At 47.0% G+C, this 18,910-nt stretch overlaps 1 protein-coding gene and 1 pseudogene across 1 annotated transcript in view; both read right to left on the reverse strand.

Moving 5' to 3' along the window:
- Positions 1 to 18,910, reverse strand: part of LOC137622980 (lysine-specific histone demethylase 1A-like) — a 101,454-nt gene that overhangs the window by 73,922 nt on the left and 8,622 nt on the right. Inside the window, exon 3 of the mRNA XM_068353591.1 lies at positions 857 to 993. Within this exon, the coding sequence (XP_068209692.1) occupies positions 857 to 993 (137 nt within the window). The remainder of the gene's footprint in view (positions 1 to 856; positions 994 to 18,910) is intronic.
- LOC137623872 (uncharacterized) lies at positions 10,213 to 18,701 on the reverse strand (annotated as a pseudogene).

Genomic DNA, 18,910 nt, shown 5'->3' on the forward strand with positions numbered 1-18,910 from the left:
CAAAATATTCACACCTAAAGTCGTGAACATACTGCAAAAAGAGAAAGAATGCATCAGAAAACTGCCAAATATCCTAGTAAAAGAGGAATCCCATCCTCACTGACAGCAGGTATCTAAGTGGTTTGTGAGCGAGCCAGCGGCCCCGCTACCAGTAGATAACTACAAACCGACAGCAAAGAAAGTCGAGGTTTCTTCACCTTCGAGGAAAACTTTGAAGGAAAAGAATACTTTAGACCTCTCCGCCACCTACCAATCTCCCCCTTCTGGGAGGATGTTTACTCCCAACAATCAATACCAGGAGTCTCTTACAAGCAGAAAGACTGTATGCAGGACGACTCAAGAACGAAGAAAGTCATTAAGGCCAGTTTGATAATGTGGGAGAGACGACGGAACGTCCTCACTCCGAGCCAAAAGCAAGTGATGATAGAACGTGTGTGTGAGAATGGTAGCAGGTACTAAACCTTAAACCCTGCTAACTAGCGGTGGGGTAATTATACTTCACTAAAAGTCATGGCTAGTATTTCAACTTTGCCGAAAGTATATTTCCTAATAGAGCGAAAAGGTTTGTATTAGTGACGGAACAATTATCATTTTATATTTATTTCTGATGTTAAAGATTATAATTTCATCCATAAATCCCATGACAAACCTTTATAATGAGTATCTATGTGTATTTATGAACTTGTGGAATGAATAAAGTGAATTTACTTTATTTCTTATAGAAAAAATTGTTTTAGAATACAAGCATGCTGCAAGAACAAATTAAACTTATAAAGAGGTATTACTGTACTGGATATTTAAATTCAGAATAACCACCTTGATTAGCAACCTTGAAAACATATCACCAAAAACCTACTATTCTATTTCTGATGTGAAGAAAAAGGGTGTGAGTTGCTGGTGGACTTTTCACTATGTCCGAGAAGAGAGAGCCTTCTAAGGTGGTTAACTTGTCAGATGGCATTCGACTCTGAAAAGATGCTCCTTCCAAGCCAACTGAAATGAGCCATAAAATATATAACCATTAAACTACTGTATTGTATTTTTACTTATGATGATGTTACTCTACAAATCTTTCCAAAGAAACAATCCCGTTTTGAATCTCAACCTAATTATTAATTTCCATGGCAATAGGATTTTTTTTAAATTTATACAATAAAAAAGGGATAAGACATGAATATTTACGGCTAATTGCATACTGGCACAGCATGACTGCAAGTAATCTTAGGTACCTATGAGAGTGAACCACTTCACATTGCAGCCAATAAATTACAAATATCAAACAGCTTATACCATAATCACTTAAAAAATAGTTGAAATACACCACTGAGCCATAAAATCTCACTCTCAGAACATTATGGGGAAAAAAAAAATATTCTGATCCCAAATGGAATACATTTAATAATTAAACATACTGTACTTACTTGACCTTAACCTCTTCTTTGCCAGAACAAATTCATTTTGTCTGCTTTCCAATGTTTTTTTATTCCCTATATATTATCTCAATAACCTTTTCTATACGAATATGTCATAGAAAAAACTTTATTCCAAAAGAAAAGCCCTTACTTATAATTCAATCTTGTCTACGATATCCCATGCACAGCCCTCTGTGCAAAAATGAACTAAGGTAATCAGAAACATATGCATACACTCTTGAACCTTGGGTTCTCAGCAGTTGATAGCCTTGGTTTTTGTGTAATTTACCGAAGTAGCTGCAAGAAATCAGAAGAGTTGGTTGGCTGGCACTATGACCAGTTAACTATCTATTGTGTTGTCTACTATCGAAAACTAAAGATATTGTTTCCACTAAAATTAAGCCATCCTGAAATGTATTGAATAAAATCCAAAAAATTTAAAACAAAATATATAAACATAAGATATCATATATTATACAGTATATGAATCTCTATACTCCATGTACACTGAACTAAAAAACAAGATTCCAATCTAAATTTCATTTAAAGCTGTGATGTCTCAATTTTTTGAATTATGTAATGCCAATTGCTTTTATCAAAATTAAATAAAAGAAATCTAAAAAATATTTCGATAGTCACTTGATGTTCATATTGATTTTTCTCCAGAAGCTCAACCTATACCCATAAAATTCTAAAATATCACAAATTTTAAGTACAGTAATTTGTATTTTTCCTAACAGTACTTACCTCGAACTACTTTCTTAGGAGTATCTGGGATTTCCTCCCATCCGACCAGAATTTTGTGTAGTTTACCCTATTCCCGTTCTCTATGCGGGGTAATCTCTGGCGGAGTGATACGCGCCAAGAGATGACCCGGGGTCAGAGAGCATGCTTTCTCAGGTCTCGCTCCTCAGTAAGTTTTGGTGGAAAGAGGTTGTCCTCACACTATTAAGTCCTGTAAGTCACTCGGGGAAGGATGGGTGGGCCATAACCTGAAAGTAGTTCGAGGTAAGTACTGTTAGGAAAAATACAAATTACTTAAAATTTGTGATTTGTTCCAACATGGAGTACTTACCTCGAACTACTTTCTTAGGAGACTTATACCTTAGGAGGTGGGAGTGCACTGCAGGGCTCAGAGACTGGGAGGATGGAAGCAAAAAGGGGAAACCTAAATGGGGGCTAGGTTCCGCTGACCCATTGAAGGAGAACACTCGAAATAGGGAAAACTACCCAAAAAACTAACTTAGTGTCTAAGTAGCTTACCTCTGTAAAAGACGCCTTGGAGGCGTATTTCTTCAGTGACGGTGAATTTCATGGTAGTTAAAGGCCTTCAGAGTCCCTTTTAGGGAAGGTAATAGGTAACCGGGGGGGGGGGGGGGGGGGGGGGGGGAGTAAGGGAAAGGAACCTGTGTCCCTTGGACTTACTGCCCGTGGGTTCCCTGGGGCTATTCCTTTAAATCTTCTGAAGCGCTGAAATGACGGGACCGAGGGAGAACCCCTCCAAGGACCTCCTCGAGCATTCCTTCAAGTAGTGAGCTGTGAAGGTCGACTGGTTGGTCCAAGTACCAGCCCTCAGGATTTGGTCGACTGCCATGTTCTTCTCAAAGGCCAGAGAGGTACTCAGTCCTCTGATGTCGTGGGGCCTGGGTTTTCCTGGAATAGGGATTCCTACACTACTGTAGGCTCTCCTGATCACTTGCCGTAACCAGAAGGAGATCGTGTTCTTGGATACCGGCTTCTTCACCAAACCTGAAGAAACGAACAGATTCTTGACTTCGGGGCTCAACCTGGCCGTCCTCTCCAAGTACTTCCGTACTGCTCTGACAGGGCACAGCTGCAAGTCCTTGGGGTTGTCTGAACGTGGGATTGCCGGCACCGAGAATCCTTCAAACTTGGGGTCCCAGACTGCTGGGTTCTGGGTCTTGGCCACGAAGGATGGAACGAACTTGAAGGTAGCTTCGCGCCAGCCCTTCGAGTGTGACACCTTGTATGAAAGTCCATGAAGTTCCCCTACCCGTTTTTCCGACGCTAGTGCCAACAGGAAAACTGTCTTGAGGGTGAGCTCTGTCTAGTATGTCCTTTAGGGGTTCGAAGGGAGGCTTTGACAGCATCTTCAGGACCCTAGCCACGTCCCACTGGGGCACTCTAACCTCTTGCGGAGGGCATGATTGCTCAAAGCTCTTGATGAGCATCGAGATGTGTCTGGAGGAACCTAGGTCGATGCCTTTCAGGAGAAAGACTTGACCTAGGGCTGCTCTAACTCCTTTAATGGCTAGGATGTACATGCTTGCCTCGTCCCTGAGATAGACTAAGAAGTCAGCTATCTCCGGGCCCGAGGCTCTCAACGGCTTGATATTCTTAGCGGCGCACCACCTCGTGAAGGTAGCCCATTTTGCCTGGTACACAGCGGCCGAAGAACGTATCAGGTAACAAGACATCCTCGTTGCCGTCTTCGCCGAATACCCTTCCTTCCTCAGGAGACGCTCGATAACCTCCACACGTGAAGGCAGAGGGACCGAGGGTTCTCGTGGAACCTTTGAAAGTGTGGTTGCCGGAGCAGGTCTGACCTGTCCGGAATGGGCCAAGGTCGAAGGCGCGCCAGTTCCTTTAGGTCTGCGAACCACCCTCTATCCGGCCACCAGGGCGCTACCAAAGTCACCCACAGGTTGCTCGCTCTCCTCACCCTGTTGAGAACCTATCTGGGCATTCCGAAGGGTGGGAAGGCGTACACGTCGAGATTGTCCCAGGGATGCTGGAAGGCATCCTCGAACGCTGCTCCCGGGTCTGGCACAGAAGAACAAAACACGGGGAGCTGTGCGTTTAGTCTCGTGGCGAAGAGGTTTATTACCGGCGAACCCCACTTCTGGATCAGAGTAATGGCCACTTCTGGGTGGAGGGACCACTCGGACCCCACTACCTGACCCACTCTGCTGAGGCCATCGGCTAGGACGTTCCTTTTCCCTGGAATGAACCTGGCCGAGATCTTGATCTGCTCCCTTTCGGCCCATTCCAGAAATTCCAACGTGAGACCGCACAACTCCTTTGATTTTAGACCTCCTTGCTTCTTTATGTATGCTACTACAGTGGCGTTGTCGCACATCAACGCCACGGTGTTCCCCCGGAGCTCCTGGACGAACTCCAGACACACCCTCTGCACGGCCATCATTTCCAGTACATTGATGTGCAGGTTTTTCTCCTCGGGTCCCCACCTTCCTCTCGCTGTACTGTCGAGGAGGTGAGCACCCCAACCCTCCTTGGAGGCGTCCGTGAAGAGGAGCATCTCCGGAGGGTCGGCCGCGAAGGGCATCCCCTTGAGGGTGTTCGAAGTGTCGATCCACCACTCGAGGACCTCCTTCGTTTCTGTGGTCACTGGAACTACTTTGTGAGGGGAGTCTCTCTGGTTCCAGGCTTCTTTCAGGATCCACTGAACTCCTCTGAGCTTGAGTCTCCCCTGAGGGACTAGCTTCTCCAATGACACGAGCTGACCTATCAGTCTCTGCCAGTCCTTGGCCCTCCTGGGCTGACCCGACAGAAAGGGCCGTAGGATCTGGTTCAGGTTGTCTAGTCTCTCCGCGGAAGGGAATGCTTTCGCCAACCGGGAGTCCAGGACCATCCCGAGGTAGGTCATCCTGGTGGACGGTATCAATTGGGATTTTCCAGGTTGATGGTGATACCCAGGACGTTGCAGAACTGCAGGAGTTTTGCGCCTTGCCCCCACAGTATTTCCCTTGAGTCTGAAAGCAACAACCAGTCATCCAGGTACCGAATCAGGCGGATGCCCTGTTCGTGTGCCCAGGCTGAGACTGTCGCGAAGATCCTCGTGAAGACCTGGGGGGCTGTGGATAGACCGAAGCAGAGGGTCTTGAACTGCAACGTTTGGGTACCCCATTTCACTCTTAGATACTTCCTGCTGGAGGGGTGGACAGGGATTTGGAAGTATACGTCCTTGAGGTCTATCATCATCATGAAGTCTCCTTCCCTCAAGGCCGCTAGGACCGACTTCGGAGTGTCCATCTTGAAGTCAGTTTTGCGCACGAACTTGTTGAGGGCTGAGAGGTCTATGACTGGTCTCCATCCCCCTGTCGCTTTCTCCACCAGGAAGAGTCTGCTGTAGAACCCTGGCCCTGGGTTCTTGACTGGCTCCATTGCCCCTTTCGCTAGCATAGCAGAGACTTCTTCTTGCAGGGCTGTCCTTCTCAGGGAGTCTTTCGGTGCCAACCATTCCGCCTGTAGATTTGGTATCAGAGGTGGGGGTTCCGCCCAGAAGGGCAACCTGTATCCTTCCTTCAGGACCGTCACGGTCCACGCATCCGACCCGTGGTCCCGCCATGCTTGCCAAGAATTTTTGAGGCATCCTCCCCACCTGAGGCTTCGGCAGGAGTAGGGGGCCTCCCTCCCTATCTCCTTCGGGAGGCACGGCCCGAAAGCCCTCTTCTGGAGGCCGAGTAGGAGGGCCTAAATGTTAACTGCGTGGTTGCAGATCCCCTACGGGAGGGCTGAGAAGACTGCTGCCAGGACTCCTGGGCTGGTTAGGTGAGGCGCGAAGAGGAAGAGGGACGTCCGAAGGAGGTCTCCTATGGTTGGGTCTTCTTGCTGGAGGAGGTCTCGGTTCCCCCACATCCTTTAACTTCCTCACCCTCTCCATCACTTCTTCTACTTCCTTGAGGGGGAAGACAGTCTCGCCCCACAGTGGAAGACTCCTCAGGGACCTGGCCTCTCTGTGTCGGGGAGCCGCCTTAACAGTTTGTTGAGTACAGTGTCCCTTTTTCTCAGGATCCAGTTAGCGGTTTGCGTAATTGACTGATAGGACAGGAACTTCAGGGCATTACCTCCCGAGCTAATCAGCTCTTTCAGCAGGGCCTGATTTTCTGGAACCGCTAGGTCGTACGAGGACTGGAAAACTACCAGCATGGCGGCCCACCAATCTAGCCAGAATGACACATGCACCAGGTCCCTGGACTGCTCCTCCATCATGGCGGTCTCCGCTGGGGAGAAAAAAACCGGGGCTGTGGTCGCCCTCTCTTCTACTGCGCCTTGCCCCAAGATGGCGACTGCTGGTTCTACTGCGCAGGGTCCAGCGCGGTGGCCTTCCAGGAGGTAGAACCGCGACTGAGTCTTTAGGCCCTGGAGAAGCCTAGAGGCGCTCTGGCTCCTGGGGGGCCTCCGCATGGTTAGCCACTACCTTGCTGACATGTGCAAACCCCAGCTTCACATCTCTAGCCACTGGGAGCGCTAGTGAGGGCTTCTGTTGAATGGGGGCATCCACCATCCTGTTGAGGCTCGAGCGCCAGAAGTCGTCAGACGAGGGCTCCAGCCTATGGTGTCGTCGGATAAGGCCTATGACTCTCCGGCAAGCGGAAACCTACGATGGAGAGCCTTCTTCCCCGTCCTCTCTCTTGTTCGCGGGGGGGTCCTAGTTCTCGTGACAGCGGACCTCCGACGGGGGGAGCCCTACCAGGAGGTGATATCCTCTTGGAGTGGTCCAATTCTCTCGCTACAGGCCGTAAGACGGGCATCGCCGCTGGGACGGAGGTCTCCGTTCTTCTGAAGGACTAGGGGTCCGCGGGCTTGCCCGTCGAGGAAACGAACCTCTCCCGTTCTGGACGTCTCCTTGGAGATCTTGAATGAGGGACGCAGCTGCCAGACCGAAGGGGCGACTCTCCCCGCTGGGCGGGTGGAGTCGGAACCTTCGCGGACCTATGCCCGTCCCTCGACATCTGATGCAACGAGCTCCTCTGCCGGTCAAATCTGCTCCCGTCGATGAATCCTACTGGTGATTGGGGTCTAGGGAGCCATCCCGAGGTGCCCGCGACGACTGCCGCCCCCAGGAGTTGGCTACGTGGGATGGAAACCCGCACCCATTCTTCCTCCGGCGAAAGACTTCTCCTGAACTTCCTCCTGGGGGACCTTGAACGTCTATACACGTGGCGGGGTCTTGAAGACGATCGCGAACGTGATCGTCTCCTGCGAGATCTATCCCGTCGCCTACTATAGTCTCTCAGGGCTCCTTCATCTGACGAGTAAGAGTAGGCCTCAAACGAGGAAGCCGAGGATCTGTAGGGTCTCGTTGAAGGGTCCGAAAGCCGTCGTGTCGTTGTCGGTTCTGTATGGGGCCCGGCCGACGACGCAGGCTCCATAAAAACCGCTGGGAACGACGCTGATGGTGTTGGAGGGGAGCGGGGGAGCTCCTCATTGGGGAACCAGGCCTCAAACTCCTCTTCCATTTTGTGGGGTGATCTGAAGGGCGTCTTGGGAGGCGCCCACACGAGGGTGTCTAATGGCGGAGAGTCATCCTTCTCGGCGTCACCCTCGGCTGCTGACGCACCTGAAAAGCCCGCCCAAGAGGAGGGAGAAGAAGCTGCTGCCGTCTTTCCCCACATAGGATCTTCCGAAGATACGGGGCCCTCTTTGTCCAGGGCCCCGACCCCCGAAAACACACCCATCCCTCCCTCAGGCCCCCCACTTGCCTGGACAGAAGACACAATACCACTGTCTGGTAATTTAGACTCCTGGGGAAGGGCCACCAGCTGCTTCCCTGCAACAGACTTACCTCGACCCTTATTCTGGGTAGGGGGAGAAGGTAGAGAAGCTCTATCCGACGGGACGCCGGGCGAAGCGAGAGGCGGAGACGTTGGACTTCCTCGGGGACCGTCGAGAGGCTTTCTTCTTTTTCGTGCCGTAACGCACCCACTGCACTTCATTCCAGGACTCCCACTCCGGACACGTGGCTGTAGGGGAACACACACTGCCCCTACACGACAAACACAAGGAGTGCGGGTCAACTTCGGGATTTGAGAGAAAATCACCACACGATTTGCCGGCCATAGGCCCAGGGCAACGACGGGGCTGCTCCATAACGAACAAATAATATACTGCGAGACACAGGAACACAGAGGGAAAGGAAGGGAAGCACACAAGGGACCACGTGGGAACCGCGTGGGACACAAACGGATCGGGGACACAAAGGGTCGCACTTTAACGCTGACGCGACCAAAAACTTACTGAGGAGCGAGACCTGAGAAAGCATGCTCTCTGACCACGGGTCATCTCTGGGCGGGTATTACTTCGCCAGAGATTACCCAGCATAGAGAATGGGAATAGGGTAAACTACAAAAAATTCTGGTCGGATGGGAGGAGATCCCAGATACTCCTAAGAAAGTAGTTCGAGGTAAGTACTCCGTGTTGGAACAATTTAAAATTCTGCCATTTTCATCTCTTCAATAAATATTTGCACTTACTACAGTAATGAGCATTCTAGTGGTAAGTCATAACTGGCGTGCCAGTCACTGTTTCCTCATGTCCAAGACAAGAATGTACAGTATGTACTACAGTCGTTCTCCCAAGAAAATACATTACATTTCAGGTATGTAATATTACTACCACACTTGCAATCACTATAATGCTATAGAACACCTTTTATCACTACATCAGCGTGATCATGATCACAGCAATTGTGAGCCTGTTCTTGGCAAAGACGTTGGGGGAGGAGCTCTCATAGTGATTGTACACGTAAAGATCGTGCTTGTGGAGAACGTGTGCGTGGTGTTTATGACCGTGGTTATCGCTTCTTACAAGGAGAAAGAGCAGGGGGGGATGATTCTCTTCCTGTAAAACAAAAGATTCTGGGGAATCAGAAGAGTATGGAAGCATCATCAAATCGTCCACACACCTTCATCGGGTGGTCAGCCACAGTAGCGAAGCCTCTTGGGAGCATCCCAGGGCAGGAAAGGGACAGAAGTCCTGACTAATGATGCTCTGGATCAAGATCTTATGATACGAGAGCTGGACCTGACACCAAGCTTCTTCCCCAAGGCCGAACTTGATGCAGCATTACTCTCCCCACAAAATCCCACAGGAATTGTTAGTTAGAAGTCTCGGGAGACTCGGAACAGTCAGTCGTCCTGTGGCTCAGTGACGTCTCTGGAACTCGGCAACAGGCAAAGGGGACAGTCATAGCAGCAGTTGCATAGAAAGAGAGAGAGAGAGAGAGAGAGAGAGAGAGAGAGAGAGAGAGAGAGAGAGAGAGAGAGAATTACCCTTCTTCTCTACCAACAGTGGGTATGCTTCAGTCTAAAATGTTTCTTTCCCCAATTGGAACACTCAGTACTCACTCACTCTCAGGCCCACAACAGCACAAAAGTGAAATGTATGAAAACACCTTTACCAAATACCAGGCAATTACAATGATGCTTACTGATGTTTCTTCCCCCTAAGGGACAACTCTCAACACACAAACTAGGAGGTTCCAGGGACTTGTACAGCTTCTCCTATAGGGAGAGATCTGGTGGTAGTTACGTGAACGTAAGGGTCGATTCACACTGTATGGTTTGTTTTCGTAACGATACGTTTTGTTTAAGTTCCAGCAAAATGTCACTGCAATAACTACTACTACTACTATTATCATCATTATTATCATAAAGATGGCAAAAGAGTTACAGCATTAATTTTTCTTCCTCCTTTATTACTAGTATCTGTGCTACTAGTCAAAACTTAGAGAAAAATAGAAAGAATAGGAAAAATAATTATATTCTGCTCATCTATCATTAAAATAGCAGCACAAGAAGCTGATGATAAAGTTTATAACTAGAGCTTACTTTATATTATGCAGTGCAATAGAAGTGCTGCAAGTTGAAATGAGAATAATAAAAAAAAGTAATTTTCTGTTTCTGATTTTACTGTTAATAACCATCACGCAAACCATGTACTGAGTACATTACATAATACAACTGGAAGTCAACATCATGTAGTAGTGAGCATCCGCATCATAAGTTGAAAGGTTTGCTGGTGAGGGATCTAATGTTCAAGAGGCTGAATGTGTTTCTGGGGTGAATGTTAAGTCAACCATTTGCTTCATTTCTAAAGTAGAAATTACAGGAAGCACCTGTGTTTTACATTTTTTATAAGATGAAAATGTCTTCACTGTTGCAACCATACTCTGAAAAAACAAGTCAATCGTGTCTGCTAAATTTTCTCCTTTGTCACTGTTATCTTCCACTAAATATTTCATCAGAAAAGATAAGCTGTTTCTAATGGGTTTTTGCCCTTACAAGATCTATAGGTGGGTTTTCTTTTAACACCACCTTCTGATGAATTTCCTTGTTTTAGGATAGGATTATTTTCACTTTGTTCTTATCCTGTTAAGTTATCTGTTTCACCTACAGTACTTCGATGTTCTCTGTCTTTTCGTTAGCATCAAAATTGCCAACAGTTTCTCTTTCACCTAAAAACAGTCTAGTAAAAGAGATTTCATCTGCATATTTCTATTTTGGTACTCTGGCAGCCTCTTGACCACTTTTTGTAGTACATCTTTTCAAATATCTCCGGTACTGGTTTCGTGGTGATTTCCATCACAGTTTGCACTTATGACCTGAAACTGACGAGAGACCATGCAGCAATTCTTGCTTTATAACGTTATGCAACTAAAAACATGAATGTTATTTCGGAGTGCAAGGTATGTTTCTATGGTGAAATGTGGTGGAATAGATCATGGTTAATCTTCGTTGTTTTAACAAATGTAATATTTGTTATTCTTTCAAGATTTACTTATCAAAATTGTTTCTTTGTAGATAAGAGTATGCATGATTATGTAATAAAATCAAAACAAGCAGCTAAAGGCTTTTTCATTTTAAGTTCAGAGAACAAAAATACTTATCATCCTGATCAAGGTAAACTGTTCAACCGCATGAACACACCCATAAAACAAACATGAGATAAACAACCATGCCCTCTCTCCCTCCCTCTCTCATGGAAGGCTATTGCTGCAGTTTTGAAACCTATGGAATTTTCCAAATTGCACTGGGGCCATAGATGGCAAACATGTAAAACTTCAGGCACCACCAAACACTAGGTCACTTTTATAAATATAAGCAAAATTTTGTGGTTGTTTTTCTTGCACATGTTGATGCAAATTATAAATTTGTTGTGGTTGATATTGGGTCATATGGTAGAAATATGATATTTTGATTATGAAATAAATTTTTGAATATACTTACCCGGTGAATATATAATAGCTGCAACTCTGCGGCTCGACAGAAAACACACTCAAAAAACTCGCGAGCGATCGCTATGAAGGTTGCGGGTGTGCCCACCAGCGCCAACTGTCGGCCAGATACCACTCTTGCATGTAAACAAACCCTTCAATTCTTCTCGTCCCGCTGCGTCTCTATTGGGGAGGAAGGGAGGGTCATTTAATTTATATATTCACCGGGTAAGTATATTCAAAAATTTATTTTATAATTAAAATATCATTTTTAAATATTTAACTTAGCCGGTGAATATATAATAGCTGATTCACACCCAAGGCGGTGGGTAGAGACCAGAGTTAATTAAGTTTACAGCGTATAAGCTAAGAGTTTTTTCATTTTGACAGTTATCAATATAACAAAACCAAAATATATAGGTACCTGGTAAGGAAGTTGACTTAGACGATTACTCTGCCTTGTAAGTCTGTCTTCCTCACGGAGCCCAGCGATCCTCTTAGGATGCTGACAGACTCCCAGGAGCTGAAGTATCAAGGGCTGCAACCCATACAACAGGACCTCATCAAACCCCTAATCTGGGCGCTCTCAAGAAATGACTTTGACCACCCGCCAAATCAACCAGGATGCGAAAGGCTTCTTAGCCTTCCGAACAACCCATAAAACAATATTAAAAACATTTCAAGAGACAGATTAAAAGGATATTGGAATTAGGGAAGTGTAGTGGTTGAACCCTCACCCACTACTGCACTCGCTGCTACGAATGGACCCAGTGTGTAGCAGTCCTCGTAAAGAGTCTGGACATCTTTCAAGTAAAATGACGCGAACACTGACTTGCTTCTCCAAAAGGTCGCGTCCATGATACTTTGCAGAGATCTATTTTGCTTGAAGGCCACGGAAGTTGCTATAGCTCTAATCTCGTGCGTCTTAACCATAAGCAAAGATCGGTCTTCCTCACTCAAGTGGGAATGGGCTTCTCGTATTAAAAATCTGATAAAATATGACAAAGCATTCTTTGACATAGGTAAGGATGGCTTCTTAACCGAACACCAAAACGCTTTAGATTTACCTCGTAAAGGCTTAGTACGAGCTAAATAGAACTTAAGAGCTCTAACAGGGCATAATACTCTCTCTAGTTCGTTGCCTACGATCTCTGATAAGCTAGGAATATCAAAAGATTTAGGCCAAGGACGAGAAGGCAGTTCATTCTTGGCCAGGAAACCAAGTTGAAGAGAACAAGTGGCTTTTTCTGTCGAAAAACCGATGTTCTTGCTGAAGGCATGAAGCTCACTGACTCTTTTAGCCAAGGCCAAGCACACCAGGAAAAGAGTCTTAGGAGTGAGATCCTTCAGGGAGGCTGAATGTAAAGGCTCAAACCTGTCTGACATGAGGAACCTTAGGACCACGTCTAAGTTCCATCCAGGAGTAGCCAAACGACGTTCCTTAGAGGTCTCAAAAGACTTAAGGAGATCTTGTAGATCTTTATTGTTGGAAAGATCTAAGCCTCTATGCCGGAAGACCGAAGCCAACATGCTCCTGTAGCCCTTGATCGTGGGAGCTGAAAGGGAGCGAACTCTTCTCAGGTATAAGAGAAAATCAGCGATTTGGGCTACAGAGGTACTGGACGAGGATACAGATACTGACTTGCACCAGTCTCGGAAGATTTCCCACTTCGATTGGTAAACTCTAATGGTAGAAGCTCTCCTCGCTCTTGCAATCGCACTGGCTGCCTCCTTCGAAAAGCCTCTAGCTCTAGAGAGTCTTTCGATAGTCTGAAGGCAGTCAGACGAAGAGCGTGGAGGCCTTGGTGTACCTTCTTTACGTGGGGCTGACGTAACAGGTCTACTCTTAGAGGAAGACTTCTTGGAAAGTCTACCAGCCATCGAAGTACCTCAGTGAACCATTCTCTCGCGGGCCAGAGGGGAGCAACTAACGTCAACCTTGTCCCTTCGTGAGAGGCGAACTTCTGCAGTACCTTGTTGACAATCTTGAATGGTGGGAATGCATATAGATCTAGGTGAGACCAATCTAGGAGAAAGGCGTCTATATGTAATGCAGCTGGGTCTGGGACTGGAGAGCAATAGATTGGAAGCCTCTTGGTCATCGAGGTTGCAAAGAGGTCTATGGTGGGTTGACCCCAAGTCGCCCAAAGCCTCTTGCACACGTCCTGGTGGAGGGTCCATTCTGTAGGAATTACCTGACCCCTCCGACTGAGGCAATCTGCTAGAACGTTCAAGTCGCCCTGGATAAACCTCGTTACTAGGGAGATGCCTCGATCTCTTGACCAAATGAGCAGGTCCCTTGCGATCTCGTACAGTGTCAGGGAGTGGGTGCCTCCTTGCTTGGAAATGTAAGCCAAGGCTGTGGTGTTGTCCGAGTTGATCTCCACCACTTTGTCTCGAAGGAGACTCTCGAAGCTCATCAAGGCCAGGTGGACTGCCAAAAGCTCCTTGCCGTTGATGTGCATGCTCCTCTGACTTGAGGTCCACAGACCTGAGCATTCCCGACCGTCCAGTGTCTGAGAATAGAACGTGGTTTGGGGTCTGGACTGCTAGAGGAAGTCCCTCTCTTAGACTGATATTGTCTTTCCACCAATTCAGGCAAGCCTTTACTGTTTCGGAAATCGGGATTGAGACCGCCTCTAGCGTCTTGTCCTTTTTCCAGTGAAAAGCTAGATGGAATTGTAGAGGTCGGAGGTGTAGCCTTCCTAGCGAGACAAACTGCTCCAGGGATGATAGAGTTCCTACTAGACTCATCCAATTCCTGACTGAGCAACGTTCTCTCTTCAACATCCTTTGGATTACGAGCAGGGCTTGATCTATTCGGGGGGCAGACGGAAAAGCCCGAAAAACTGGACTGCGAATCTCCATCCCTAAATACAGTATAGTTTGGGATGGGATCAGCTGTGACTTTTCCATGTTGACCAAAAGTCCCAATTCCTTGGTCAGATCCAATGTCCAATTGAGATCCTTCAGACAGCGATGACTGGACGAGGCTCTGAGAAGCCAGTCGTCCAAGTAAAGGGAGGCTCGGATACCCGATAAATGGAGGAATTTTGCCACATTCCTCATAAGCCTCATAAACACGAGAGGAGCAGGACTTAGGCCAAAGCACAGGGCCCGAAACTGGTACACCACATTGTCGAACACAAACCTCAGAAAAGGTTGGGAATCTGAGTGAATGGGGATGTGGAAGTATGCGTCTCTTAGGTCGAGAGAGACCATCCAGTCTCCCTTTCTGACCGCTGCTAAGACTGATTTCGTGGTCTCCATGGTGAACTTTGTCTTCGTGACAAAGACGTTCAGAGCACTGACGTCTAGCACCGGTCTCCAACCTCCTGTCTTCTTCGGTACTAGGAAGAGACGGTTGTAAAACCCCGGTGATTGAAGGTCCGAGACTTTGACCACCGCTCCCTTTTCTAGCAAAAGAGACACTTCTAGTTTCAGGGCTTGTCTCTTTGCTTCCTCTCGGTACTTGGGAGAGAGATCGATGGGGGAAGTCGCTAGAGGTGGTTTGTGTACAAATGGAATTTTGTACCCCTCTCTGAGCAACCTCACAGACTGTTGATCTGCGCCTCTCTTCTCCCAGGCTCGCCAGAAGTTCTTGAGTCTGGCACCTACTGCTGTCTGAAGCTGCGGGCAGTCAGACTCTGCCACGTGAGGACTTGGCTCCTTTCCTCTTGCCTCTCTTTCCTTCGGCACGAGTACTTCCCCTGCTGGGGGCTCTGCCACGAAAGGGCGGAATAAACCTGGACGCAGGAGTGTCTATCCTAGGTCTAGCAGAAAAGGCAGTCGAAGGAGTCCCTTTGCGAGCAGAGGACGCTACAAAGTCATGGGTGTCCTTCTGCACTAGAGACAAAGCTATGTCCTTAACCAAAAGTTCAGGAAACAAAAACTTTGATAAAGGGGCAAAGAGTAGCTCAGATCGTTGACAGGGAGTCACTCCTGCCGACAGAAAAGAGCAAAGAGACTCTCGCTTCTTAAGGACTCCTGAAGTAAACGAGGAGGAGAGCTCATTGGATCCATCGCGGATGGCTTTATCCATGCAGGACATAATGAGTAAGGAGACATCTCTATCGGCCGATGAGATTTTCCTACTCAAGGCTCCCAAACACCAGTCAAGGAAGTTGAAAACTTCAAAGGCTCTAAAAATGCCTTTAAGTAGATGGTCAAGGTCTGAGGATGACCAACTAATCTTCGAGCGTCTCATGGCTAGGCGGCGGGGAGAGTCTACAAGGCTTGAGAAGTCGCCCTGGGCAGAGGCAGGGACTCCCAAGCCGAGAACTTCTCCCGTGGCATACCAGACGCTCGATCTAGACGAGAGTTTAGATGGGGGGAAGGCAAAGGCCGTCTTCCCTAAACTCCTCTTGGTTTCCAACCAATCGCCTAACAGCCGTAAAGCTCTCTTGGACGAGCGAGAGAGTACAAGTTTTGTAAAGGCTGGCATGTCAGCAGGAACGCCTAAAACAAACTCAGACGGCGGCGAACGAGGAGCCACAGAGACAAAGTGGTCGGGAAACAACTCTTTAAAAATGAGCATGACTTTCTTAAAGTCCATAGATGGCGGAACTGCTCTAGGTTCATCAATATCTGAAGGATGATCCTCAGGCTGAGGGTCAGCAACGTCCTCATCCGAAAGTTCCTCATCTGACAACTGATGAGAAACAAGCAAAGGGGTTGGCAATGCTTGACACGCAGCGTCCACCCGCACTGGTGCATAAGTGGCGGACCAGGACGCAGCGTCCTGTAACTGCTTGACAGTCTGAGAACTGTCAACAACAACAGGTGCGTGAGGACGCACAGCGTCCACCCGAGACTGCTTAGACCGCCTAGTCTGCGCAGTCAAAACAACTCTAGGTTGCGGAAGTTGACGCTCAGCGTCAAAACAAGTCAACTCCGATGGTTGGCGAACGTCCTGAACGTCACCAGGCGCATCAGCGAGTTGCCTAACGTCCAAATGCGGCTGAAAATCCACACGAGATCGCATCGAGTGTGGTACTACCCCAACCGCTTGACGTGAGTTGGCTACACCAGCGTCAACAGGACGCACAACAGAACGCTTGGGTGGCTGAAGGCCAGGATCTCGATGAGATAAACGGCTAGGCTCAACGGAAACCTTGTCGGCATTGTAGTCTTCCATAAGGGACGCAAGCTTAGACTGCATGTCCTGCAGTATAACCCATTTTGGGTCCACGGGAATGGGTGCGGTAACTGACGAGGTTAGCGTCTGAGACGGCACAACTTTGCCTTGCTTAGGCAGCGAGCAGTCATCCGATGACTGCAACGGGTCCGAACTGTCCCAATGACTACATCCAGGACGTTGGACCTGTCCTGAAGGGACCGACTTCCGTTTAAGAGGCCTAGAAACCTTGCTCCACGGTTTCTTGCGTGAAAAGCCTTCGGAAGACGAGGTAAAAATGGGCTCTCTCGTCTTATGGTAGGGGCGATCTTGGTGAGATACGCCTGATACCATAGAGGGAACGTCTGTTCGCTGATCAAGGCCTCTCGAACCCATAAGTCGTACGACATTACTTCTCCCCTGGGCTTGGGAGCTTGCAAGAGGTCCCGGACTAGGTGAACGACAGGCACGAACAGACGAACCCTCGGTCGCAACACTGTTCACAACACTTTGCGCACTAATCACTTTCCCACTTTCCGCCGTGGCACTATGGCACTTAAGTTCCTTCACGTCAGCCATGAGTTGATTACGGTCACTTGCTAACGCTTCAACTCTCTCCCCCAAGGCATGAATAGCACGTAACATGTCTTGCATAGACGGTTCCTGAGTGCTAGAAGGGGGGTTAGGAACAACCACTACAGGGGAAGGATTAGGTTCAGGGGCATGTGGAGAGGAAAAATCTACAGACCTAGATGAACTTCTCATTACCCTATCTCTCTCTAGTCTACGTGCATATTTATCGTATTCGAGCCAATCGAATTCCGAAAGGCCCACGCATTCCTCACACCGATCTCCCAATTGACAGGTTTTACCCCGACAATTGGAACAAACAGTATGTGGGTCGAGAGAAGCCTTAGGAAGACGCCTATTACAGTCCCTAGCATTACACTTTCGAAATCTAGGTACTTGAGAAGGGTCAGCCATTTTGAATTAGTCAAAGAAAATTCCAAAAACATCTGCACTCAAGTCATCAACAAATAATCCGATTCAATAAAGAGTTCAAGAGTTTATGTTGAGGAAAAAACTCTTAGCTTATACGCTGTAAACTTAATTAACTCTGGTCTCTACCCACCGCCTTGGGTGTGAATCAGCTATTATATATTCACCGGCTAAGTTAAATATTTAAAAATGATATTTTAATTATAAAATAAATTTTTGAATATACTTACCCGGTGAATATATAAATTAAATGACCCTCCCTTCCTCCCCAATAGAGACGCAGCGGGACGAGAAGAATTGAAGGGTTTGTTTACATGCAAGAGTGGTATCTGGCCGACAGATGGCACTGGTGGGCACACCCGCAACCTTCATAGCGATCGCTCGGTAGTTTTTTGAGTGTGTTTTCTGTCAAGCCGCAGAGTTGCAGCTATTATATATTCACCGGCTAAGTTAAATATTTAAAAAGTTAGGGTGAATATTTTCTCATTCAAAGTTCGGTAAGAAGTTAGAAAAAAACATTCTCAACTTACCCTCCCCAACATAGCTGCCAAGCTCATCTTGTACTACATCTTTCGTTATTGTTGGAGACGAAGCGTTTTCTCTGAAAACTAATCTGCTGATACCTTATCCCGGCTCATAGAGCAATGAAGATGATAAGAAAATGCATTTCAATTATCGGCTTTCAGATGCAAGGAGGGATGTCGAGAATACTTTTGGGGTACTGAGTCAGAGAATTAGAATATATACAAGTACAATGAATTTGTTACCTGATAAAGCTGATAATGTTATATTTGCAATTTGCCTTTTGCACAACTACTTGCATGACAATACTGTTGATGTTATAAACATAACTGTCTCCAACAATGAAGGCTCCTTACAAGACAGCTAGACAGGGAGGAAATGCCCCTCATGGTGCATTCCTTGTATGAAAAAATTTAAAGATTTCTTTAATAGTTCTCCTGGTTCTCCTCCTTGGAAGAAATCATAGTGTACAGATAAGGATGAATGTAAATGAAAATGATAATGAAAAATTATATCAAGATGAAGTCAAATGCAGTTGAATAACTTACCTGTTTTTTTAATTCGTCGCCAATAACTCTCCATATTTGTTCCTTCGTCTGATTGCCACTGTATCTTGTTACTCATATAGCTCCTCATACCCTATGACCAACTCTATCAATTTCTCATCACTCATTATTGCTCAATCACCCCAAAATGCAACGTGACTACAACTGATACCTATCTGTTCACACTAAGCAGTGAGGATACGTATACATTTCGTACGTGGGAGATTTCTTCAAAACGTGTCATAGCCGTACGAACGAAAGCCATACAAAAGACAAACAAAGACCGAACCGTATAGTGTGAACAGTTCCATTAGTTTCTACGTAATAATAATTTACG

The sequence above is a fragment of the Palaemon carinicauda genome, chromosome 30 (genome assembly GCF_036898095.1).
Source record: "Palaemon carinicauda isolate YSFRI2023 chromosome 30, ASM3689809v2, whole genome shotgun sequence".
Classification (NCBI taxonomy): domain Eukaryota; kingdom Metazoa; phylum Arthropoda; class Malacostraca; order Decapoda; family Palaemonidae; genus Palaemon; species Palaemon carinicauda.